This window comes from Andrena cerasifolii, chromosome 2 (genome assembly GCF_050908995.1).
Source record: "Andrena cerasifolii isolate SP2316 chromosome 2, iyAndCera1_principal, whole genome shotgun sequence".
NCBI classification, from domain to species: Eukaryota; Metazoa; Arthropoda; class Insecta; order Hymenoptera; family Andrenidae; genus Andrena; species Andrena cerasifolii.
The window spans coordinates 4491087-4517300 of record NC_135119.1 but is presented as its reverse complement, the minus strand read 5'-3'; the positions used below and the strand labels follow the sequence as shown (position 1 = coordinate 4517300).

The following is a 26214-nucleotide window of genomic DNA, read 5'->3' as shown; positions in this document are numbered from 1 at the left end:
ATCTATTCACGATCATATTAAATGTTACTACACTATATTTATGAATCCGAGTGTACATTGGCGTTCTGCATTAGGCGATATCTGCTGTTTACCACTTCAAATCTGTCATCAGTTTTTTTTTTTTATTTTTCATTTTTCGTGCTGTCTGCATTTTTGTTCCGTTTTACTCGGGGAAATACTACCCACCAAGTGACCAGCTGGCTAAACTCAGATATCCGGTATATCCGAATACCAACCCGATGCAGGACTCTAGTGTACACACACATGAGTGAATGTCTCTACACAAACGGCTTAGCAGATACGTGTCCCATGAACGAAGCACATATATAGCAGTAACGATTTGCAGGAACCAACAGTTTACTTCCACTGTTCGCCACTACCTTTCTACAAATCGCACCTCTGCTCGTCCTACAGGCGAAGTCATCGACACTCGGTTTCGACCCTCGGAACAGTTATCGCGTCACGTCGATAAGAGGTACGTTCAGGGTGGTGCATCAAAAGCCCTACGATTCATACTCGAAATTCTGTCACTCGCAAAAGGGCATGGGATTCAAACTGGCCGAGTGCTCGTCGCCGCGTAGACACGCGGCTGATTAATGATGCCTCGAATTATCATGCGCTCGGCCCGACTTAATCACGCTCCGCGATGAAATTAATTTCGAGATAAAAGAAGCTGGAGGAAGTGTTAGTGCGCAAGTAAATTTTTCATTCAAGATTGAGCGTTACTCGGGAGCTCGAGGGAGAACTAACGGTTCGTTTCGACTTTTGGAACGTTGGTGCGGGACAAGCTGCGCCAGCAAGCTGTCCCGCGGATTTGTGCTCGCGGTCGTGCCGCAGAATTTTTTAGTGCACGTACACGGGTTTCGATGTTTTTTAAATTTTTATAAAAAATAATGCTCGTGGTTTATTTAATATTGTACAGCAGTGTACAATTACTGGTGCCAGTTATGTGTTTAGATTTTTTTTTAGTTTTTTAGATACCTTATTTATATTTTTTTAGTCTTCCCACACAAAAATGAATCGAAACTTTAAACGCAATTTTGTCATGCGTGCATTCGTTCTCGGGAAAATCAATTTTGAAGATTCTTTGGGTATTCGTTGAATCGAATATGGATTTTCTAATGTGTCTGTCTAGTTTTCATTATTTCTACTTGTGCGTTAGTGCTTGAATAAGTATTTTTACTTAGGGGTAATATTGAAGAGAAGCTGTACAAAGAAGAAGTTGAAACTGATTTTTGGATTACAATAAAAATACGAGCAGTCATTTAAAAATGAAAAGTTTGATGATACCTCTACCGCCGCTTCAGTTCGCCAAACAAAAAATATATACGTGATGACAGGGGCAATATTTTCAATAAATTTTAATATAATAGAAAAGATTTACACTGGTAAATTACAAGTTAATTATGTGAACCACGTTGCTGTTAGTGTTTACAGATATATATAAGTAGAAATAATAATTAATGGACAGGCATATTAGATTAATTGTACCCCATTGCACGTCTATCCGACGAATTTTCAAAATCAGCTTTTCAGAAGCGAAGCCTTGTACGAAAGAATTTTATTATGCATTTCCTCCTTATTCATACTCGAAGAATCCCTCACCTTCAGGCTACACCATAAAATTACTTTGCAATCTCGATAGTATCATATATTTCAATAACTACTTTTTACTTTTATTATGCGTTGACAGCCCTAAAAATTCTAGTTTTGCTGCATTGCTTGCTATTTCGTCATTAATTAATATTTTCACTAGAGGAATATACAAACTGCATCAGTTGGAATTCAAATATTGATAATTTTATGGTTTTTAAAAAATGTAATTCTATATGTGAATATAAAGCATTTTTGAAACATGGTTTCGACATTTAATAAACAAGCAACATTTATACAAAAATGACATAATATGTCAGATATACATACGCAGTTAGTTAGTTAGATTCCTTAAAATTATCAAAAGGATCTGTGACACTTTTATTTCGAATGCTTTGCTTCATTACGGAATATCAAAATTCTCGTAAAATAGTTTACTATTTACAATCAGGATGTCGAAAAATTGATCTAGCTACCATAAAAAAACACATGGTTCCATTTAAAAAAAGGTGCAAATTAACACAGACATGTTTTTCCATTTACATAGCTTTGTGTGTATCATTTTATATATTTTACGTAAAAGGAAATATGATACATACCTATATAATTTTGTGACATGCTATATGCAGGCTGGTTATAAAAATACACCCTGTATATTGCAGAATAATTTGTTTTTGTAAAGAGAATGTACTTCTATTATTTGATTGCTTACTTATAACATTATTAAAATCTTCGAGGGCCTTTTTATATGAAACATTATTACATAAAAACAAACGTAATACTAAATTTCATATCTATATTTTATAAACTGTTTACACAGACAGTACTATTATCAAGAAATATAAAATCTGCGACTTGATAATTTCTATCTGACAATTATTGTATATACCAACGCAATGGAACTTTTTTTTAATGTGTCCAAATGACAGTAAATAAATCAGTGGCATCCGCTATGCGATCATCCAGGAGATAAAAAAAAAAATTCTACTGCGAAAAATCTGAAATCATTTGCTGCTATGAGAATTACAAATAGGAAAGAAAAGTACTCCTTATTCCAAAATTGTGTCCATATTTGTGGTACAATTGGTACCTATTAAATTATTAATTTGTGAGTCACAGAAGTATTATTCGACGGTGTTGCAAGCAGACTGTTTTGTTTTGTTTTGTTTTGTTTTATTTTATTTTGTTTGTATTTCTATTTTATTTGTCTTAATATATTTCTCTGTTAACACTTTGTACTCTAAAGGGTTTTTCCCGTTGAAATAATAACAATAATTACTTAAACTGTTCAAAACGTACCATAAATTTGTGGAGTGGACCATTCGAAATTTCGTTTCACCATATTAATTTAATTTTCAACTTCCTTTAAATTATATATGCAAGCTATACCTATAAATGCGTGTCGCCTGTGGAGGATATACTTTTATGACAGAATATTAATATTACTATCAATTATCATTAATCAAAATCAGAAGCACAAAACGAAGTTATAGTTTATTACTGAGCTCTATATTCAGTCTGCTAACTGAATTAATATTATCACTGTACATTTCTTACTGAAACTACCTACCGATCTCGCGGAGCAAAATAAACATGAAATTCAAGCTCCTTCACGATTTAACGAATTCAGTGATGAAAGTATATGAAATACGATTACCTAACACCATTCAATGTTAATTAAACCAAATTTCTTCACGGAATTCGTGAGTACAAACTTTTTATATCTCATCCGGTATACCTTACAATCCATATTCCATTCTCCACAAAATAAATGTAGTTTGTGCCATGAGAAACAGCGGCGATTATGCGCGATCGATGCCTGACGCTATAAAGGTGAAATCAGACGGCTCGTGGCTACGCGAACTGGCTGTACTCGTCTAGCTCAGGCTTTGTGAGCCTGGGGGAGCCGAGCCATGACCGATCAGACGGCTCGTGGCTCCGCGAACTGGCTCAGCTCGTCCAGCTCGGGCTGGGTGAGCCTCGGCGAGCCGAGCCATAACCGGTCAGACGGCTCGTGGCTCCGCGAACAGGCTCAGCTCGTGTAGCTCGGACTTGGTGAGCCTGGGCCAGCCGAGCCATGACCGGTCAGACGGCTCGTGGCTCCGCGAACTGGCTCAGCTCGTCTAGCTCGGGCGTGGTGAGCCTGAGCGAGCTGACCCATGACCGGTCAGACGGCTCGTGGCTCCGCGAACTGGCTCAGCCCGTCTAGCTCAGGCGTGGTGAGCCTGAGCGAGCTGACCCATGACCGGTCAGACGGCTCGTGGCTCCGCGAACTGGCTCAGCTCGTCTAGCTCGGGCGTGGTGAGCCTGGATCAGTCGAGCCATGACCGATCACACGGCTCGTGGCTCCGCGAAGTGGCTCAGCTCGTCTAGCTCGGGCTGGGTGAGCCTCGGCGAGCCGAGCTATAACCGGTCAGACGGCTCGTGGCTCCGCGAACTGGCTCAGCTCGTCTAGCTCGGGCGTGGTGAGCCTGGGCGAGCCTAGCCATGACCGATCAGACGGCTCGTGGCTCCGCGAACTGACTCAGCTCGTCTAGCTCGGGCGTGGTGAGCCTGGGCCAGCCTAGCCATGACCGATCAGACGGCTCGTGACTCCGCGAACTGGCTCGGCTCGTCTAGCTCAGACGTGGTGAACCTGGGCGAGCCGAGCCATGACCGGTCAGACGGCTCGTCTAGCTCAGACGTGGTGAACCTGGGCGAGCCGAGCCATGACCGGTCAGACGGCTCGTCTAGCTCAGACGTGGTGAACCTGGGCGAGCCGAGCCATGACCGGTCAGACGGCTCGTCTAGCTCAGACGTGGTGAACCTGGGCGAGCCGAGCCATGACCGGTCAGACGGCTCGTCTAGCTCAGACGTGGTGAACCTGGGCGAGCCGAGCCATGACCGGTCAGACGGCTCGTGGCTCCGCGAACTGGCTCAGCTCGTTTAGCTCGGACTTGGTGAGCCTGGGCCAGCCGAGCCATGACCGGTCAGACGGCTCGTGGCTCCGCGAACTGGCTCAGCTCGTCTAGCTCGGACTTGGTGAGCCTGGGCCAGCCTAGCCATAACCGATCAGACGGCTTGTGGCTCGGCTGGCCCAGGTTCACCTCGCCTGAGCTAGACGAGCCGAGCCAGTTCGCGGAGCCACAAGCCGTCTGATCGGTTATGGCTAGGCTGGCCCAGGCTCACCAAGTCCGAGCTAGACGAGCTGAGCCAGTTCGCGGAGCCACGAGCCGTCTGACCGGTCATGGCTCGGCTCGCCCAGGTTCACCACGTCTGAGCTAGATGAGCCGAGCCAGTTCGCGGAGTCACGAGCCGTCTGATTTCAGCTTAAACAATTGAGAAATACACACTCTTCCTGGACTTAATTATCAACGATATAGACGGCTGAAGGCAGTTAATCGTTCAATTAAAACGTACGATGATCCGTGACGGTGACTATTGAACAGAGTTGATCTATAACGCCGTCGTGCTCGGTATCCTTCACCGTAGCCGTATACCTATAACTTCCAGTAATAATTCCATCCAACACGTAAGACGGTAGGGAGAGCAGGCACGTGCTGTTATTCATTTCTCTTTGCGAGAGTGCCTAGCGAAATGGAATGTAACTGGACGCAGTTGTACGCGTGCGTACCGCGGGATCAAAATTTACACGTGCACGTGCAATTTCCGGAATGCTATAACGCAAATCATCAGAGCCTCATTGAATCAGACCGTGTATGGAGAATGTACATTATCCTGTGCTTTATCAAGCCAAATATGTCTGCTAATAATCACATTACAGATAGTTAGTACAGATGCATTTAGGCAATCCAGTACAATCTTTCGCAATACAAACACCAATCTAATCTAATTAGCAAACCTGTTACGAATATTTTCACTTTATTAAATATCATTGTAAAACTCTGTTATAAAAATTTATTAATTTTGGTTTAAAATAATTTGAATGCATTTAAAGGTTGCCTTGAGAAATTTCCATCAGATTTCATCTAACTTTAACATAAACAACGAAATATTCGCTTCTCTTTATTATCTACTGCCATAGGGAAATCTCGATCAATTTGCATAAACCTGTTTTATACGACGCCCGTATTCGTATCAAGCTGCCGTGATTATCAAAAGTAAGGAAAATTTGCAGTATATGCTAATTACCTTTCTCTGAGAGAAATGCAACGCATACAAAATATAGAAACAATGAAAGCATTCACTGGTAGCACGATTAACGTAACGTTCACTGTATCCTCAAATATGCCTTCCGCGTTGCCATTTACATAGATGTAATAGTTTGAATAGTAGATTAAAAATTATTATACAGATGAAGTGCAGCATATTTGGAATACTGTTGGTAATTTGGAATACCGAAGTATGTAATAAACTACTAACGCTATTTAATTTGTAACACCGTGGATTATTATAGGGGCTAATCACCTGTTAACTAATCATATTTTTGGATGAACCGCTATTTTGACATTTTCGTCTTAATCTGCAGAATAAGAAAGCGTCAAGCTGCAAAACTTTTTCAGCAAGTATTCAATCGTTCCAATCATGGTTCAAAGATGTTTAGAGTTAAACACTTAATCTACTCATTTGCATTTTCCTTTTATAGTTCCGCGTCAGTTTTGCGATAATTTCAAGAATAGAAATCGTGACATGAAATTTTAGGTTGCAATGCCATGTTGCTAATTCGGAATGCCGAAGGTGAAGGTAATTTGGAATAGTCCAAAGCTTGGCGATGTTTTTGTTTCACGCGCAACAGCTACCGCCGCACAGTGGAGAAATTGCGCGATTTTAGGGCCAAAACCACAAAAATAAATTTCTGAATTCGACGAAATAAATGCAAATGTCAATTGAAGAACTAATATGAGCATCAAATGCCACCAATTTTACTGTTAAATGTTTTAATGCAAAGCTCGCATAGACTCGCAGATTTTCAAGTTGCGTCAAACACTTATATTGTGTTATCCAAAGATCTGAAAATAATTTCAAGGCATGGATTCAATTCCTGGTGGTGCGTAAGATATCTTTTTGTCCTCAAAATAATTATGTTTTTGTAATTTTTAAAGTAGTGTTTTAGAAATAACCTTTTCATATAAGAATGAATTTTCAATACATAAAATAGTTATCAATCCCATAATATCCTGCAATGATTTTCATTCCTATTCTACGTTGGACTCTTTTGATTCTATAAATGCAATTATTAATTGCTAATAGTTGCTAATCTTGTAATTATATGCATTTATTTAAACACGATACAGTGTGTCTTGTCTAACATACGACATACATGTGACCGAGACTGGTTCACATGTTATACATTACAAACATTTTATTCTTTTTTAAACTATTTTATTCAGCTTCGATGCTCTGTTTGATTGTTTGTATTATGTAGGTTTGTTTGTCGTCAGAAGCGATAACCCTTCTGCTATGCCCTGCTGGACTGTAGCAGAGGCATGCTCTATCAAAGAAAAAAGTGTATAAACATAAATAATAAAAAAAAATTTATCGTTCGTAATTTTTGTAAGTGCTGTTTCTCGGATAATTTATTTTCTCATATATTAGAACGCAAAAGTGACGAATTTTATATATTAAAAATAAGTTTTGAGGTTTTGACCACGAAATTGGACATATTTCTTCAATTGACATTTGTATTAAATTTGTGAAATTCCAAAATTTCATTTCTGTAGTTCTGGCCATAAAATCGCAAAATTTCCCCACTGTGCGTCGAGCGACAGCGAATCGTGCACAGCGCTGATCCGGGCTGAAGTGGTGGGGATGATTCAGTCCATATTGAGGAGTCCATTTCTTTCAATATTAGTAAGGCATTACTGTATGTCTACCAGAGAGGGGCAACAAATTATTTCAAATAAAAAAAATTGAGTTCGAATAAAAGGCGAACATTTTATTCGATACTCATGAATAAGAATAACCCGAGAAATGATTGAATTATTTCAATCATGGGAATGAATAATTTTCTTGTATTCATTCGTACTTTCGTCGATTGAAGCTTGACTAACTTTGGTGAGCCTCGAAACTCTCGAGAGCCTTTAGCCCCGTTATGCACTTGCGATATATTAGAACGTAAAAGTGCCGAATTTTATATATTAAAAATAAGTTTTGAGGTTTTGACCACGGAAATGGACATGTTTCTTCAATTGACATTTGTATTAAATTTGTAAAATTAAAAATTTTCATTTCTGCAGTTTCGGCCATAAAATCACAAAATTTCCCCACTGTGCGCCGCGTCGGTTTTGGCCAGCGCCAAAATTTATAGGTATTTACCTAAAATTATTCCTATATTGTGATTTTTGAGCCTGATTAAATCATAAAAGCAAATAATTTTATTATCTACATGTTTTTTTTTAAGTTTATAAAGCGAAGGTAAATTCTAGTACCGGTATTCCAAATTACCTGCACCTTAACGAAATCGATACTCACTCTCATTTTTCATTTAGGCCAAAGTTTCAGTTACTTTTTCTTTTCTATTATTACTGAGAGTTTGAAATATAAAAGTTTAATAGTTTCCCTATGATATTATGCAGTTTTATCTGTTCCCACCCGCTTCCGTAATTTTTTACTCGTCTTACACAAACTGGTATTCCAAATATACTGCACTTTCTCTATATGTACAACGATAAGTACGTATCGTTGTGATAATTGGATACTACTGATACACTAAGTTTTTTTATGGCATATTTCCATAACTCTGTGGTAACCCAGTTGGAAACGATTAAAACGGTCACGGTTAATCAAATACACATATAAAGGGTGTTTATAAAAATGTGGAACAGTTTTCCAGGATAATGCTTAGTTTTGCAGTTATAAGCATTTTTATATTTCGCGAAACACCAGCCCGTCACGTTGTCCCGTTATAAGTACGAGGCCCCTGTTTCGTTAAAAGTACGTTCCAACCCCGCTACACCTTTTGTAGTCGTGAGAATGAGCGAGAGGGCACGTGACATCGATAAGCCATACATTTCGGTCGAGATAGCAGCAGCATCAGCTTGCTGAAAGAAGACAGCAAAGAAGAAAGGCAAGCCGAATAGCATACCGTTTTAATAAGGGTACGACTTGTCCCCGGAGCGTCGTACTCATAAGGAGGCAAAGCTGTATTGTAAGTCTGAGATAGTTCAACCACTTTTTGGAAAAGAAATTGTAGCATCGTTGTTTTTCACATTTTTGTCGTTTTGTAAAATTTAAAGCAAAGCCCAAGCAATTTAGAGTATACATAAATTATAGTGTGCGATAAATTCAAATATTTATTTTCATTTTCAACCAAAAACATTGGCACTGCAACTGGCCGGTCTCACCCGCATGACGGGGTTAGAGCGTCCACCCACTACGGGTGAGACCGACCTTGAAAAATAACAAAAAGTGTAATACACGAAGAAGTTAATTAATATGTTATTTCTTCTTCAGTTTTCCACGTAAATCGCAAACATTCTTGTACTTGAAGCATCTAGTATCACGAAACCAACGGCTGCAGCCCACACATTTAATCCACTCGTCGGTTTTCGAGAAATTGAAATAGTTTTCTCCGCATCCCACGCATTCGTTTTCGTCCCAGTCTTTTAACGACACATCACTACCTTGAAGAGTGGAATTTTCGCTCTCTGAATCTGAAGATGGGTTTACAGTAAAAAAGACACATGCAGAGGTAGTGTTTAGAAAACGTTTCCATGTCAGTGACAAGAATAAGAAATCAAAAATACGAGCATGCTATGTCCCACTTGACATCCTACAACTTTCGTCTGAAACAATTTTCCGAGATAGTTACACTTTTTCAGACACACTGTATATTTAACTAATGTGGTCGGACTATCCCATATTCAAGGGAGTGATCAACCACCTTGTCAAAATAAATTAGAAACAAATACACACTTATTGTTGGGGTGACACTGTAGTTTTATGCATATTATATCCCCCAATATCGGAATAGTGTAAATAAACTTACCTGTCTCTCAAATATCATCAGCACTGTAACTTGGTCTAAAAACTTTCAGACTCGCATAAAGTCGTAAGTGTTTCTTATAATTTGAACATGGATTCCTGACAATGGTCAGTGCAAGATCAACAACAAGCGCATCCATTTCTTTTGTATCAATGACGCACAGTGCCCTCTCTTGCGTCAGTCTTAAAATATCAACACTGGCCGGACTCTCCCGGCGGTCGAACTATACCCAACTTACCCCACATATACTTTGCATCTCCCCCTACTATTTTTTGGCACGTGTCAACTTTCTATCTAGTTACTTACAATAAACATCTGCAAAATAATCTGTGTACAGGGACGTAAATATTTATAGAATAATAATCTTTTATTAATATTGAACGGAAATTGTCTCTTTTACTTTGCAAGCAATATTGCTAAAAACTGTGTTAATTTCTTGAATAGTTAATTTCTACTATAAAATGTTGAGAAGCATATGGAGAGACATATAGAGGAGTATCTAATTGGAAAAGTAACTATTTCACATAAATATTAATATTATTGATTCCATAACAAAAAATCAAATTTCGCTGTATTATTAACTGTCTTGCGGACCTGTATTGTGGCAGAATTCGGTATCGAAATGGACTAACTTTTCCTGCGGAGGAAAACATTTACTTCCAGTTTATATAATAGTTTTTCAAGATGCTGATTTCAAAATTTGTGGTCATCGTTGCAAAAACAGAAACTGGGCTTCACTCCTGTAGACCTTGCTACAACGGTCACAATTTTAACATCAGCAACCGCAAGAACTACTGAAATATAATTTAACTTTTAATCTACGTAACTAGTGAAGTCCTACGTCTCGCATTCTTTGTAGGTTTCAAAACATCACTTTCTTTTAGAATATTTAAACGAACGCAACTTTGCAAAAAAAAAACTCCATTAGTGTGGTTAATGTTACTTAAAAGTATAGTTCTTTAGCTTTGAGTTCCAGTTTGGCTCGTGTTAATGCGATGTCTGGTTCTTAACCCTTAACTGGTATACTGTTTTTTCAAACGTAACTGTTATCTTGGGGTCGTGGCAGACCCCAAATAAAAAAGGACACAGAAATTTGTAAAGTCGACATTAGATCAACCTCTATGAATACCTATTTTGTTCGTAGATAATGCATAAAATAATAGATACGTAGAAAGTTAAACTATTATTTTAAAATTAATTAGAAATTCAGTTTACAAACTTAGACAACCAAATATTTTGCAGCGAACCTTGCGTGCTTGGGGTCATAACTGACCCCAGGATACCAGTTAAGGGTTAAGTTATGAAGGAAAACGCTACCCCGAGTCTGAGTCGGGGTGGTGCACTTTGGTACGGTTTGGTTACCCGAGTCAGACTCGGGCTAATCCGCGTGCCGCTTAAGGGGGTATACCCGTTTGAACCCTCGGAAAATGTATACATTTTGTGGATTTGTTTACAAGTCAACGGTTTGATGCAGATTTCCCGTTTTTTAACTATGTTTACATAGTATTATGAACTACTTATAAAAAAAGTTTCAGTTAAAAAACTATTGTTTTTCGGAAGTTACGGATACATGTCCGAAAGTCTCTCGATTTTAGACGGCTAAACGGTGGCCCTAAAAACTCGCGCTACGTTCAACCAATTCACTTCCAATTTTGCATGCAGAATCATAATAAGATTCCGCATCGTCCAACGAAGGCTTTTTTTATTTCGATTCCCCGTTTATTATTTATAAAGGAAAAAGGTGGATTTTTCTCTTAGAAAAATTTAACTTTACCTTTGATCTCTCACCATTTCTTTATTTTTCAAAATTTTCAAAATCGCCTTCGTTGGACGATGTGGAATCTTATTATGATTCTGCATGCAAAATTTAAAGTAAATTGGTTGAACGTAGCGCGAGTTTTTAGGGCCACCGTTTAGCCGTCTAAAATCGAGAGACTTTCGGACATGTATCCGTAACTTCCGAAAAACAATAGTTTTTTAACTGAAACTTTTTTTATAAGTAGTTCATAATACTATGTAAACATAGTTAAAAAACGGGAAATCTGCATCAAACCGTTGACTTGTAAAAAAATCCACAAAATGTATACATTTTCCGAGGGTTCAAACGGGTATACCCCCTTAAGGAAAGATCATTTATGGAAATGCGTGTGATTGAGAGACGCTACCGAGTAACAGAGCCGAGACGTGCCAATAAATGGCAATGCGGAGGAGAGTAGGTCTTCCATTTACAAATCTGCTCTTTGGTACAATACTTAGCTAACTTGTTAACCTTAGTCCTACCCACATTGCACATGCAGAGGAACACGCAAAGGTATACTTACATCGAAAAGTCTCCACTGTATTCGAACACACAAAAGTCACCCCTAAAGAAATAATTATTTCCACCTCTAAAAAAAGATCATTCTTCTTAAGATCATAGTTTGTGAGTTTAGTTTCTAAGATAATGTATCCTTTACGTTTATTGGAAGTCACGAAATTGTAATTAGCAAAGGATACGACAGGCAAAGAAGAAATTTAAGAAGGAGCGCGCGTTTCCTCCTGAGCCAACTACGTAGGTAGTTGAACTCGCCAGTAAGGCTTTTCCAAGCAGACCATGCTTTAGACGGTATTAAAAAAAAGAGGACGAAACCGGTGTATGTAAATTGGAATCGGTAATGTGGAAACTTGCGGCGGTGGAACTATCTCTAGCGAGAAAGGGGACTGCAGTAAACCATACAAAATATATTTCCGTAACGCTAAAGTGAAAGAGAAATTCAAAGCATGCTCAATGATACAGATATTTGAATATTGATTTGAAATAGAGGGAAATAATGTAAGACAAAGTCACGTAGAAATGGCAAAGTTGTTACTAGGTGTATTATAATTAATTGTCTTCCACATTAAAAATTTGATGACGCATGTACATCAGAGTTGGGCAAAATGTAATCTAATTACAACTTACAAAGTACGATTAAACTGTAATTGTGTAATTGATTACACATTATTTTCAGTAATCGTTGATTTAGATAGTTAACAAAACCAAGTGGTCAACTAGCTAAATTAACAATTACAGAAAATAATGTGTAATTAATTACACAATTACAGTTTACTCGTAATTTGTTATTTGTAATTAGACTACATTTTGCCCAACTCTGATGTACATAAATATCCGCAGTTCAGCTCTGTTTTAAACTCTTTTTTTTACTTAAAAGAACATATCGTTCATTTTGCAAAGGGAACAATGATGCCCTTGAAAAATGATTTTTCTATTATCATATTTGTCCCTCTGAGCAACTTTCATTGTAGTCACACTTTCGTAAGTTCAAAAACTAATAGAAACATTCAGGTACCTGCAGGAATACTTTGAGGGGCCGCACCCTGTGTACCCGGACACTAATCTATTAACCGGTTCAGATAAACTATCAGATAAACTAAGAGCACTTTCACTGGTCCTAACAGTAGCTTAGCTGCAAGTCGTAAACTATCAAAAAGGAACATTTAATCGCTGTATTGAGCGAGCTAAGAGAAAACAGTTCGCAGACGTCGCCAGTTACCTATGGTGCTTTCAGCGATACTCCCTAATGGTTGAATGTCAAGTTGGAGTAGAAATGTTGCACGATGGTGCTAACTCACATCGATTATCGTTTACATGCTATACGATACAATTTACTACCGACTGTTCTGTGAATGCTGTCGAATGTGTGTCCCAAGGGTGTGTAATCATAGCATAGATACATTATTTCTAGGGTGTGCCTTGCGTCGAGTTTTCAATGATCTCTTATTTATGACGTGTTCAAAAAGTATCGAAACTTCGATTATTATTTTAAGCAGGTTGGAATATTAGGTAGTCCATGTGAAATCAGGGGGGAGGTGAGCGTCAAGTCATTATTTTAATTTGTTAATTTCGAATTTGTTTACATAGTACAAGTCTTGAAGATATGCACCTATCACCTATTTTTTACGAAAATGTGAAAGGCGCTACAAATAAATTTTTCTCGTTAAAAGAATGCTGTTTTCCCTACCGCACCCGCCCACGGAATATGACTTGCAGGTTTGCACAGTGGAAATGCTACAGGACTCCTGAACCGAATCATTGCGACTCAGTCAGGGCGAGTAACCGGTTTAGCTATAATAAATCATGGATTCATAGTCGGAGAATTATTATTGAGAATACATTAACAAGGCGGTAACAGCTCAGTGTATTTTATAGGAGTCCCAACAATCTTTATTAATTAATTAACCGGTTAAGGGTCTTGATTCCGAGTTTAGGTAAACTTTAATACGAGCGGTTAATGATGCAGGTGCTTTTAAAAAATAACTGTATTTTTAGGAACTGTAAAGCTTTGATAAATCATACTCATGAAGTCGATACTATTTACAGTGCAGGGCCTGTGTATTGGGACACCCTTTAAAAGGGAATAACGTTTTTAAAATTGATCCAATCGACTTGAGCTTCTTTGAGGAGCTAGAAGGAATAGTTTATTAGGTAACGTGTTCATCGGTTTGAAAAAAAATTGCAATTGGTCGGAATAGCTAAGAAATTAGTGCAGGTTGCTTTTTCAACTATTTTATCTGAACCTGTAATGAACATTTAAAAAAAAAACCATTAAACCTCGTATCGATCGGCCACTGGGGCCATAAAGAACTACAGCCAATTATCATGACTATATATATATACATAATACCTAACGAACGTCTGACAAGGAGAGGTTTTCAGATGTCCGCCACCGAAAACTACTTTGGTTTTCGAATGTTTTACAGGACCGACACATAACAAATACCTACCTACGTGTTTTATTATTTTGATCCTTTTGAATATTTAGGCCCGTTCCACGCTATCGGTCCGGTCACGACCCAGTCTCGATCAAAATCATATCCCTGACAAGGAACACTATTCAATTGATGATGGAACCACGCATATTTCTTTATATACATCGAAAGTATTTGTCACAAAGGTGACAAAAATGTAAATTAACGATGCTCCCAAAAGCTGGTCTGACCTTGAAATATCGACAAAGGTGGAACAGGGGAAAAAGGGAAATGAGGAAAAGAGAATGACAAATCTGTCTAGCTCCAATTTAAATATCTTTATTGTATGAAAATACATTATAGTAAATGAATGATAATTCATTAATAATAGGTAATAATTAGAAACAATGAATGATAATAAATGATAATACTAATGATGTCAGTGACATGTTTAGACTTAGACTGTCTCGTTGATGAAGGTATGAAATAAACAGTGTTCGCTCGTTGCAGTCAAATTTATTATTGCTTCAATCACTTTTTTAAACCTTCTTGTCGACAAGATTATCATAAATGTAATGCTTAACGCTTAACTGGTATCCTGGGGTCGCTCGTGACCCCAAGCACCCAAAGTTCGATGTACAATTTTCGGTTGTCTAAGTAAACTGAATTTCTAATTAATTTTATAATAATAGTTTAACTTTCTACGCTTCTATTATTTTCTACATTCCCTAAGAAGAAAATATTCATAGTGGTTGCTATAGTTGTCGACTTTACAAATTACTATGTCCTTTTTTATTTGGGGTCTGCCACGACCCCAGTATACCAGTCACGTTTGCCAAAAACAGTATACCAGTTAAGGGTTAATATTACCCACTGTTGTGATTTCATTAGTATTATCATTTATTATCATTAATTTGTTCTAATTACTATCTATCATTAATCTATTATCATTCATTTACTATAATGTATTTTCATATAATAGAGATAATTAAATTTCAACACACGGATTTGTCATTCTCTTTCCCTCATTTTTCTTCTTTCCGCGGTTCCACCTTTGTCGATTTTTCAAGGTCAGACCAGCTTTTGGGAGCATCTTTAGCTTACATCTTTCTGACCTTTCTGACATATACTTTCGATCTATATAAAAAATGTGCGCCATTCCATCATCAGTTGAATAGTGTTCCTTGTGAGCGTCCACACTATCAAGTCGGACGGGTGTGGGCGCTCAGGGATGTGATTTTGATCGAGACAGGACCGTGACCGGACCGATAGTGTGGATCTGGCCCTAGAAGGTGAAACTACCCCTCAAAGTTCATAAGAAGAGTTACAAAAGTCACTGACGACAAGAACATCATCCATACAGCAAGTCATGAAGCAAATGAAATTCATATCAAGGTTTATTCAACACAATTATATAATATTCTTAAACTAACAATAGGCACATTTGTATCTCTTCTTATGAACTTTGATGGGTGGTTTCACCCCCTAAATACGCAAACGAACCAAAATAAAAAAAAACACGTATTTGTTATTTTTCGGTCCTCTGGAACGTATGTATACATTAATTTTCAACAAATAATTGCTAAATAAAAATATCGAAAAGCTAAAAGAAGAATAGAGATTACTGAAATACGAATGAATATTGTAAATTGGACAATTTGTTTGTTTTTTTAGGTACATGTATACCACTAGATAGACAGGCAGACATCCCAAGTTACAGTGAAAATGCTTCGCGGATTACTTTTCCTATGCTTGTTGTATTTGGAATGTGCTAATGGGGTTCAGAGATGGGGCTCGCAGTTCGGACAAGCTCCACTGCTGGAAAGATTTTCCTGGAGAACGATGGATTTCGCCTATCCGGATGAAACCAGCAGGAGACTTGCCATGATGAAGGGAGAGTTTATTCCAGAGAATGCGTTGCCCGTTGGCATTGAAATTTGGAGAAACAAGTTGTTTGTCACTGTACCAAGATGGCGCAATGGTGAGTCGTCAAAATAATTCAGAATTCTCTTATAAAATTATTTCTTCTCCTTGAACAGTTAGTAATACTATTTTCTTATGCACTATGACATTAATGATTAATCTGAGTATCATCATTGCTGCATGTTCAGTAGGGTACACCTTATTTTTCGACTTTCAATTTTTTTCGGGACACCCCTAGAATGGTGTCACTGAATGAAAAAATAGTGTGTGTAAAAATTTGAAGTCGATAGAACAACAGGAAACTGTGTCGTATCAAATTTGAAAATATTTTATTTTTGTAACTCGTTTTTCTTCATTGTAGTATATCGTTAATATACATGTTTATGTATATTTGAATTTATCTTTTTACGCTCTGTAACAATATTGAATCAAAATGTAAAACCAATCCAAAAAATATCATGACCTTGAAATCTCAAAAATTGACCTTCAGAAAAAACTTTTTTCGTTGGCATTATTTTTACCTTGTCAAACAGTACAACTTTTGTCCAAGAAATTTTTTCATATATTTATAAATAACAGTTTTCAAAATTTTAATGAAAACTGATACTTTCATCAAGATTACACTGTTCCAACAGGTTTTATAAATGTGGATCCTCTAGAAGGGGAAAATGATCCCAATTATAATATTGGATTAAATAAAGTAAATAATTTAGCAATAAACGATTCGGCCGAAGGAGGAGTCGTACTCACGCAACAGTTTAATTGTGACACTATCCAACAGCCATGTGGACTTGTAACATTCAATGCCCGTCTCTTATAGATTTTTGTGCGTTGAATACGAATTCGCGAATGGTTTTTGCCACCACCCTCAGTTTTCAAGAAATTCGATTTTGAAAAAATGCAAATTTTCTAATTTGAACATCTTTTGGGTTCAAACAGTAATAGTTATTCGGTTGCTTATTCCGTCCTATTATTCTATGAACTTCCTGGAATACAACGATATAAATTATTATTGTATTATTAACATTTAAATATATATAAACAACGATGAAAGGGAAAAGGATATCCGAAATGCATCAATTTTGCAGATATTTTTAAATTTATTTCTAAAACTAAGGGTCTACAAGAAAATCTAACCATTCCACGCGACGCAGCAGACATTTTTCCTTCGGAAAGCATCAACAGAAGTGGTAAGTCACGTTTTGTTTACAATACAGAAGCGAAATAGTTTGGCAAAACGTGCGCCGTCGACAGTGGTTGTCAACGGCGGCGCGCGATACACTGCCGCTCAGCGTCACGCAATCGCTTAACGCGCGTGACTACCACTGTCAGCGCCGCACGTTTTGCCAAACTATTTCGCTTCTGTACTGAAAACGAAACGTGAGTTACAACTTCTGTTAATGCTTTCCGAAGGAAAATTGTCTGCTGCATCGCGTGGAATGGTCAGATTTTCTCCTAGACCCTTAATTTTGGAAATAAATTGAAAAATATCCTAAAAAAATGGGTGCATAGAATAATTTCACGCAACGAGCAACCAAATAACTATTACCATTTCGCCACAAAAGATGTTCAAAGTTGAAAATTTGCAGTTTCCTTCAAAATCGAATTTCTCAAAAACTGAGGGTGGTGGCGACAAACGGATTGCGGATTCGTTTCCAGCGCACAAAAATCTATAAGAACCGGCTATTGAATGTTACAAGTCCGAAAAAAAGTGAAATTTTGTCGAACTGTGTAATACAGTGCGACGAACCGAAAATCTAAACGAAAATCTTGAGTCAGAAACCGGAAGCTGCTACAAACATATTGTAGAGAAAATCACCGCGGGCGGTGCTCGCCCCGAATCTCGTCTGGCCAACTTCCGGTTCGCGACAAAAAGTACCGAAAACCGTGTGAGCGATTTCAATAGAGCATTTCTGTCTCCGTCGACCTCCTCCTCCACTGCGACTAAAACCCTCCTACCAACTTCACGGTCCCGAAGGGAACTAGGGGTGAATGGGCTTATTCACTTCTGTCCTCTCTTGTTTCCTATTTCGCTTTGCTCTTAATGCTGTATGTTTATTATGCGCGATGGCGCGCGCCAAGCCATTGTGTATAAAATAAAAAAAAACGCCGACAATATCAGTGGCACACCATGTAGTATCTTTCACATTTTGAGCCTCAACCCTTCTTCATATCGATACTCGGTTTTTCTCCCTTCATTCGTTTTCGTCTCCTTTCCTTTCTAACAATTGGCCACTGGGAATTTTTGCCCACTTTTGTGTACAGTTTTAAATTCATGCTTGACTTTGAGGTTTTTATTTCATTCTGTGTGGTTTTTGTACTTCAGTACACTACTGATACGTGAAAGCAAAAGGGTTTTTTTTTAGATTAAGGGAAAGCGAATTTACATTGGGTGGGGAGTATATATGTAGGATCTTTAAGAAAGTAAAAATTCAGTTTTTTTAAATTTAATAGTAATAATTCTATGTTCTATGAAGTCAATGAATTTCAAGGTTTTATTGGGAATAACTCGAAGTTATTAGCCTCGTTTAACATCTATTGTTTCATTTATTTCATCGATCGGCGGAATAGTACCTACCGTTGTGTAAATGTTTACGTGGTTTTTAAAAAAAAATTCAAGCATTTTTAAACCTGACACTTGTGGGTAACTTCCTTATTAAAATTAATTTATGAATATCGAATTTAGCAATCGAAATTTTAACATTCAGTTAAATATTTAAAAACATTTGACTGTAAGTCAAAATGTTTTAAATGCATTTGTATGAAACGCAGGTAAATTCGACAGAAAAATTTGTATTATACATAATAATTCTTATATATGTTCTAAAGTGCATGCTGAGATTTCTAAAAACTATTGGCAAAAACTATGATTGTACTATGATTCCGAAATAAATAACACTAAGTAGGAAGGAATTCTTCAAGCGTGAATAAATCATTATTTATGAATCCGCACGTTAATAAATTTTAGATATCACGGACGGGTCTAAAACTTGCATTTATACATATCTATCTAAAATTACATATCTATGTAGCGTAACGAAACAGCTTACGATTTTTCTAGCACCACACTTACGTATTAAATTTTTGCGATTTATTGGATTCAATTTATACGGTTTAACGTTACCTAATTCTGAACGTAACAAAATATGCTAAATAGATGTATGGACATTCATTACGCATAACTTTCCACAAACTTATTTTCATCAGCAACACTTTCTAATTGATACTTGCTATATTTATTAATTTATTAAAACAATTAAATATCAGTTACATACAAATATTAATTAACGAATAATTGTTCGCCTTTGTCAGCAAGTAGAATTACAAATATATTTCCAAATCACTGAAATTACTAGGTACAGTTATATTAAGACTGAGTTGCCAGATGTTAATAGTTATATTGACTGCTATTGGAATTTTAAAGGTGTCAAAGATTTTTTCAGAACGTACTTCGACATGTCATGCGAATACAGAAAGTTAAAACACCGTTCTAGTGTAACTGATTCAATGATAATTTGGTCACGCGAAGGTGACATGTCACAAAATTTTTGTTATCATTATCATAGTATTATCAATCTTGTTGCCTTTTGTGTCAGTCTGCTGGACAACATGTACATCACGAAATTTATATGCGTTAAATGTCGTTCAGTATTACCTGAGGTCAGTGCCTTGTGATTAGACACGCGATTTAACGTTCGTAGCGAAATGTTAGATATTTTTTAAATACTTTCACCTTGAGATATTTCTGATGAATCAGCACGCGGACAATCACTTGTCCACACACAAGGTGACATAATTTTCTAATGTTAAAACCGCGTTTATTAATACAATACGAATATTTATTTAAAATATAATACTTAGGTATTTGACAATTGTACATATTTTTTCATATAACGAAAACATTACACACCTATATTGGTAATTATAAATTTTTAGAAATTATAAATAGAATGTTTAACGCAATTTTATATTAATCAATTATTTATTACCCGCCTACATCTCGCGTTGATCTAAAACGAATCACAGATGTATTAATATATATTGTTTTCAACAGTTAACTAATGTTTAACTGTAAACTTTATCTCTTCCCTTAATGTGAAATGTCAGAATCCTAAATCATTGTGTAATTGCTTTAATAATTAACAATGTAATCATACATGAGTAAATGCGATAGAATATAGGAACTTGAAGTACCTATGTGTGCCAATTAATGAAGAAATAAATTGTGTAAATTGAGAAATTTTAAATCCTAGGAATTCCGGCAACGTTGAATTATATATCACTTGATTCAAATCGGGGTGGCTCACCCAAACTCACCCCTTATCCCAATTGGGCACAAAACAAAGCTGGGGCTTGTGGGAGCGCAATCACTACTGCTTACAGGTATGTACAATTCACCTTAAGGATTATACAATATAAATATCGATATAAAACATCGATACAAATATGTCAAGAAGTTTTCTATATTTCACATTAAATAGGAATATTAAGAAAAGACGTGATATTATTGTAAGTAGGTATATGCAATTTTGGAGTTACACGTTTTTTCTAATTTCCTCGAAATATCGTAGAAAATTCATATAAATATATCAAAAACAACATTAGGTCGGACCATCAACAGTTCATACATATTTATTATTTTTATATCAATTTTTGGGAAATTTATGTGATATTTATTGTTTGGAATTTTATTTGACATCTGCTAAACTTGGCAACAAATAAGGATTCGGTTTTTACTTATACTACTATAAATTTTTATAAATCCACTTAAAATCTATGATAACTTAATTCTCTACCATTTGTTTATGAATATAAACTATATTAAGTTATATTACGGCTAATGTTTTGTTAAATAATTCAACTTTTTTTATGAAAGTTACATTAGTGTCTGATTGTTTTCAATAATTTATTATAGCATATTTCAAAATCCATTTCTTTGTCCGAATTTATTTTAAAAAGAATATAAACACTACCATCAATGGTTTTTAAATTAATAACATATAAGAAGTTATTGTGGCACTATAACCGTGTCTTTCACGTGGCACTGTTTCTCATCTACAAACAGACAATTGTTTGGATCACAATTTTCCATATATTTTATGTCGTGGACAATTTTCCAAAGCACTTGATGTTAATTAGATAAAACTTTTACATGGTGCACCGCACAACCTTTGATTAAACAGGAAATGTGTGTAGCTTTGGTTGCATTTTTACAGAATACACGCAGACACATGTGACAGGCTTTGGGTATTGGATACTGGCACTCTAGGCATAGGAAATACAACAATACAAGCCTGCCCTTACACGTTGAATGTCTTCGATCTAACGACAGATAAACTTATAAGGCAATATAGACTTCGAGCTGAAGATATAAACATGGTATGTGATTGTATGATCTATGATGTGACTGCAAAATGCAGCTGTGACTCGATGCCGCTTTTGTACAGTAATACAGTATAATTTACATAATGACAAGTCTATTATTGTTTACTCGCTAAAGGAGTGACATAACATGAAATAAAATATAAATTAGCAGATACCCATACAGCACACTTCGTTGCAGCAATATTGCAGGAACGTTGCTGCAATATTGTGTTGTTGCAGGAACGTTGCTGCAATATTGTGTTGTTGCAAGAACGTTGCTGCAATATTGTGTTGTTGCAGGTTGCATTGCAATATTGCAGGAACGGTGCTGCAATATTGTTGTACATTATTGGAGTGACAACGATCCTGCAAAAATACACACCTGCAATATTGCGAAGGCGGACATAGAACTGAACCTGCAACGTCTCTGCAATGTTATAGTGCAACATTGCAATCTTGCAGGTTGCATTGCAATATTGCAGGAACGGTGCTGCAATATTGTTGTTCATTATTGGAGTGGCAACGATCCTGCAAAAATACACACCTGCAATATTGCGAAGGCGGACATAGAACTGAACCTGCAACGTCTCTGCAATGTTATAGTGCAACATTGCAATCTTGCAGGTTGCATTGCAATATTGCAGGAACGGTGCTGCAATATTGTTGTTCATTATTGGAGTGGCAACGATCCTGCAAAAATACACACCTGCAATATTGCGAAGGCGGACATAGAACTGAACCTGCAACGTCTCTGCAATGTTATAGTGCAACATTGCAATCTTGCACCGCATCATTGCAGAGACGTTGCTGCAATGCTATAGTGCTGTGTGGATACACATATCTTCACTTAAACATTTTCATTCCTTTCGCAAAATGCAATATCAGTGGAGACATTAATATGATAAACAATAATACTATTTTGATAGATTTGAATTTCTGTAAAATCGTAATGATCTTCAGAGGGGCTGGGTTGAAGATTTGGCGCCCCTAGACTAACGAGCGTCTGCCTATCGATGATATAAATATCATGAAATATTTTAATTTCAAAGAGCCGAGACAATTACAAAATTAATTCAATGCGGCTACATGAAAAAAACAGTGAATTGTTTTTAAAGCTGTATCAAGCTTCTGTGGCTAACGAGCGCCTATCGATGATATAAATATCATCAAATATTTTAATTTCAAAGAGCCGAGACAATTTCAAAATTAATTCAATGTGGCTACATGACAAAAACAGTGAATTGTTTTTAAAGCTGTCTCAAGCCTCTGTGTTTACCTTCCCCAATTTCTTTCGCGCAAAAATTGTCGCTTCCGCAAATTTGCAGCTCCCCAAAATAGGATGCTCCCCAAAATTTGCCGCCCTAGGCTGCAGCCTACTTAGCGTATACCCAAATCCGCCCCTGGATCTTCAGCTACTGAATACTAATTACAACAATTATTTGGCTTGTGTGACAATCGATTCAAGTCAATAACCATAATAGACTACTTATGCACCCTAGTAGCTCATGTAAATTTGGAAAAAAGAATAATTTAAAGTAATTACAGATTCATCGAAATATTTAGATACATCTTATTGTTAACCCTCGGTTGTCACACTGGGTCAAATTTTTAAGCAAAAAACTTTTTGTGGGAACTCTTATTGCTTCAATTTTTTTAAGCATGACGACACTTCAAATGTCAACTTTCAACGATGGGCATATATTCTACAATGTTCAAACTTTATCTCAGAATTTTAGAGACTTAATTTAGCAAATAGTTTTTAAATAACAACTCTTGAAAATTGGCAGGGTGAAATTGACCCAGTGTGACAACGACGTTCGAAAAAGTAGATGTGACAACCGAGGGTTAATATTGTCTAATCTTACCTGCACTTGTCACGAGATGACTTTCTGACAATATTACCATTAATATTGAATTTTCATTTCTAAAACGCATTGCCTTACATATCTAATTTGATAAAAATACTGCCCTAGGATACTTTCATCGCCAACATTGCCGTCGATTTGGGGAAAGGTGGCTGCAATGATGCATTCGCTTATATGTCGGACGAGTTAGGATATGGCCTGATCGTTTATTCCTGGGAGCAAAACAAATCCTGGCGGATCGAGCACAGTTATTTCATGCCAGATCCTTTGGCTGGCGATTACAACATTGGCGGTTTGAATTTCCAATGGGGAGAGGAAGGGATTTTTGGCATGAGCCTGTCCCCAATCGCTGTAAACGGATTTAGGACACTGTTCTTCCATCCTCTTAGCAGCAGGAGAGAGTTTGCAGTTTCTACGAGAATTCTTAGGGATGAGCAATTGTCTCAGAATAGCTATCACGAATTCCAGGTAAGCGCATCGTTGAAACAACACAACCACGGAACAATGGATTAATTTTCGACCATCCTGCTTGTAATTTCGCTTACCTTATTCAGGATATCCGTACAAGCTGGCAGCTCTTTTGTATATTCGCGAATTGCTTTCAGGAAATTATTTTTGTTGATACGTTATGAATGTGAACAATTCTTTTCCCGCATTCTTAGTGAATTATGTTTATGGAATAGCTAGATAAGGAACTATAACTTTGCAGCGAAATTACGTTCAGAGTGTGAATCTTATTTCGAAGTTATAAATTGTGTTGCAACCACACACAATTCTATAACTTTTAAGTTACAAAGTAGCATAATTTTTTTTATATTTAGAAATGCGTTCTAACGTGTGTATAGGTGTTTACACGTTTATTAAACTGCAGTGCCTCAAAGTTAAATACTATTAGAGTGTCTGAGATTTTACTACTTAATTAATTGTAACTCTAATAATCATTTAAGTTGTCCTATATTTTATAATTTAATGGTTTCACGTGTAAAAGTACAGTTGTAACTATGAGAAAGCTGATTATCATCGGTACCATTAGGTTCTTCCTGAAAGAGGAGCACTTGGACACTGTACTTCTTCCATCATGGACGAAAATGGCCTGCAATTCTACAATCTGATTGATCAAAATGCAGTGGGCTGCTGGAACTCTTTGTTGCCATACGCACCTGAAAATCAAGCAGTTGTTGCCAAACACGATGATGCTATGATATTCCCAGCAGATGTGAAGGTAAGACACTTTATTCATCCAGATATTCGATTCATCCATTGCTCCTCAGTTCGACTTAAGAAACATAAATGACGTAAAATAATATTTTGCACTTATATAAAAAGCTTATTAAACGTTATTAATATAATAAAAGTTTCAAATGAATTTACTTATAACAAACCACGCAATGCTTTGATAGTTGGTATACATATAATGTTCTTAAATACAAGTTAAACGAATATAATTTGTGCACATTTTACCTTTTATAGCAGATTCAAAGCATCAAAAATATTACATAATATTATTTTTTCACCCTCGTTACCAGTAAAAATGTATAAAACTCTGCATTTCGCATTAAGTAAGTCGCACTAAAAAAGAACGAAATATTATTTCTAGGTGAATCGCGGATTGTTGTGGATTATATCAGATCGAATGCCTGTTTTCTTAATGTCAACTTTAAATTACACCGACGTCAACTTCCGGATACTCACAGTACCAGTTCGAGATGCGATTGCAGGCACTCTTTGTGAAAATTCACCTTGGGGATACATAAGTAATTCTGTTTGGTGGTAAATATAACTTTTGTCTATAAACCTAAGAGCCAAATGCAGGAAACTCTACGTTTACTGTAATATGTAATAAACATCTAATATTGATTAGCTACGATCAGAATTGATTTGTTACATATCAAAATAAAAAGCACAAAAGAAACATGTATATAACGCTTATTTTCTTTTTCTATACCTCGCCTTTTCTCAATTTAACATTAGTATCCATTGTTGCTTGTTTTTATTGTTTTCCTGTGTTTTAAGCAGGATGGCGTTTCAAGCTAATTTTTGCTTATATTGCCCAACGAACTATAGTCCCATTTTATTTTATCCCTCCTCTTTCCTTCGGGACCGAGGTGGTCTCCCATCTTTCCCCAGTACACCGCCCCGTGATGCTTAACTTCGGTGATCTAACGAGAACCGATGTTTTCCATCACGGCTACCGCCGCTGGTATTAGTATCCAATATGTATTTGTATTTTTTGTTTTCCTGTGTGTTTCTAACACACAGGATGGCGTTTCAAGCTTTTCGCTTATATTGCCCAACGAACTATAAGTCCCATTTTTTTTGTTCCCCCTCTTTCCTTCGGGTCCCAGCAGCAGCGACGCACCGGAGATAGGTGATGGTCACCCATCTTTCCCCAGTACGCCGCCCCGTGATGTTTAACTTCGGTGATCTTACGGGAACCGGTGTTTCCATCACGGCCATGGCCGCTGGTCATTTGTATCCATATTAATAGCATATAAAAATGCGCCTTTAAAGCCACGTCCGCATTTGTTACTTGCTGCGTTACCGCGACCTGTTATCTAAGGTCGGGGTCAGATATACCGATATGTATGAGCTATTCCATGTCAAAACGAATAGGTGAAAAGTTTAATTTCACCGATTCTCTTCAAAATTACCACTTATGTCAAATAGTTTTCGAAATATTTAATGTAAAAATTTCGAAATTTGAAACAAAATCGGCTGACGCGTCATCACTTAAACTGTAATATCTCGGCCATTTTTAAAGATAATGCCACTGTCTTGGGTTCATTTTAAAGCTGAAGGAATGCTTTCTCAAACGGT

The 26214-nt window shown here is 36.8% G+C and overlaps 1 protein-coding gene across 1 annotated transcript; it reads left to right on the top strand.

The window, feature by feature from the left end:
- The first annotated feature begins 123 nt into the window (after positions 1–123).
- Y-y (yellow-y) lies at positions 124–25285 on the top strand. The gene is made up of 7 exons (XM_076830330.1): positions 124–475; positions 15920–16226; positions 20422–20551; positions 21385–21547; positions 23506–23865; positions 24431–24619; positions 24995–25285. The coding sequence occupies exons 2-7, from the start codon at positions 15971–15973 to the stop codon at positions 25169–25171; spliced, it is 1275 nt and encodes a 424-aa protein (XP_076686445.1). The 5' UTR covers positions 124–475; positions 15920–15970; the 3' UTR covers positions 25172–25285.
- Positions 25286–26214: the final 929 nt, after the last annotated feature.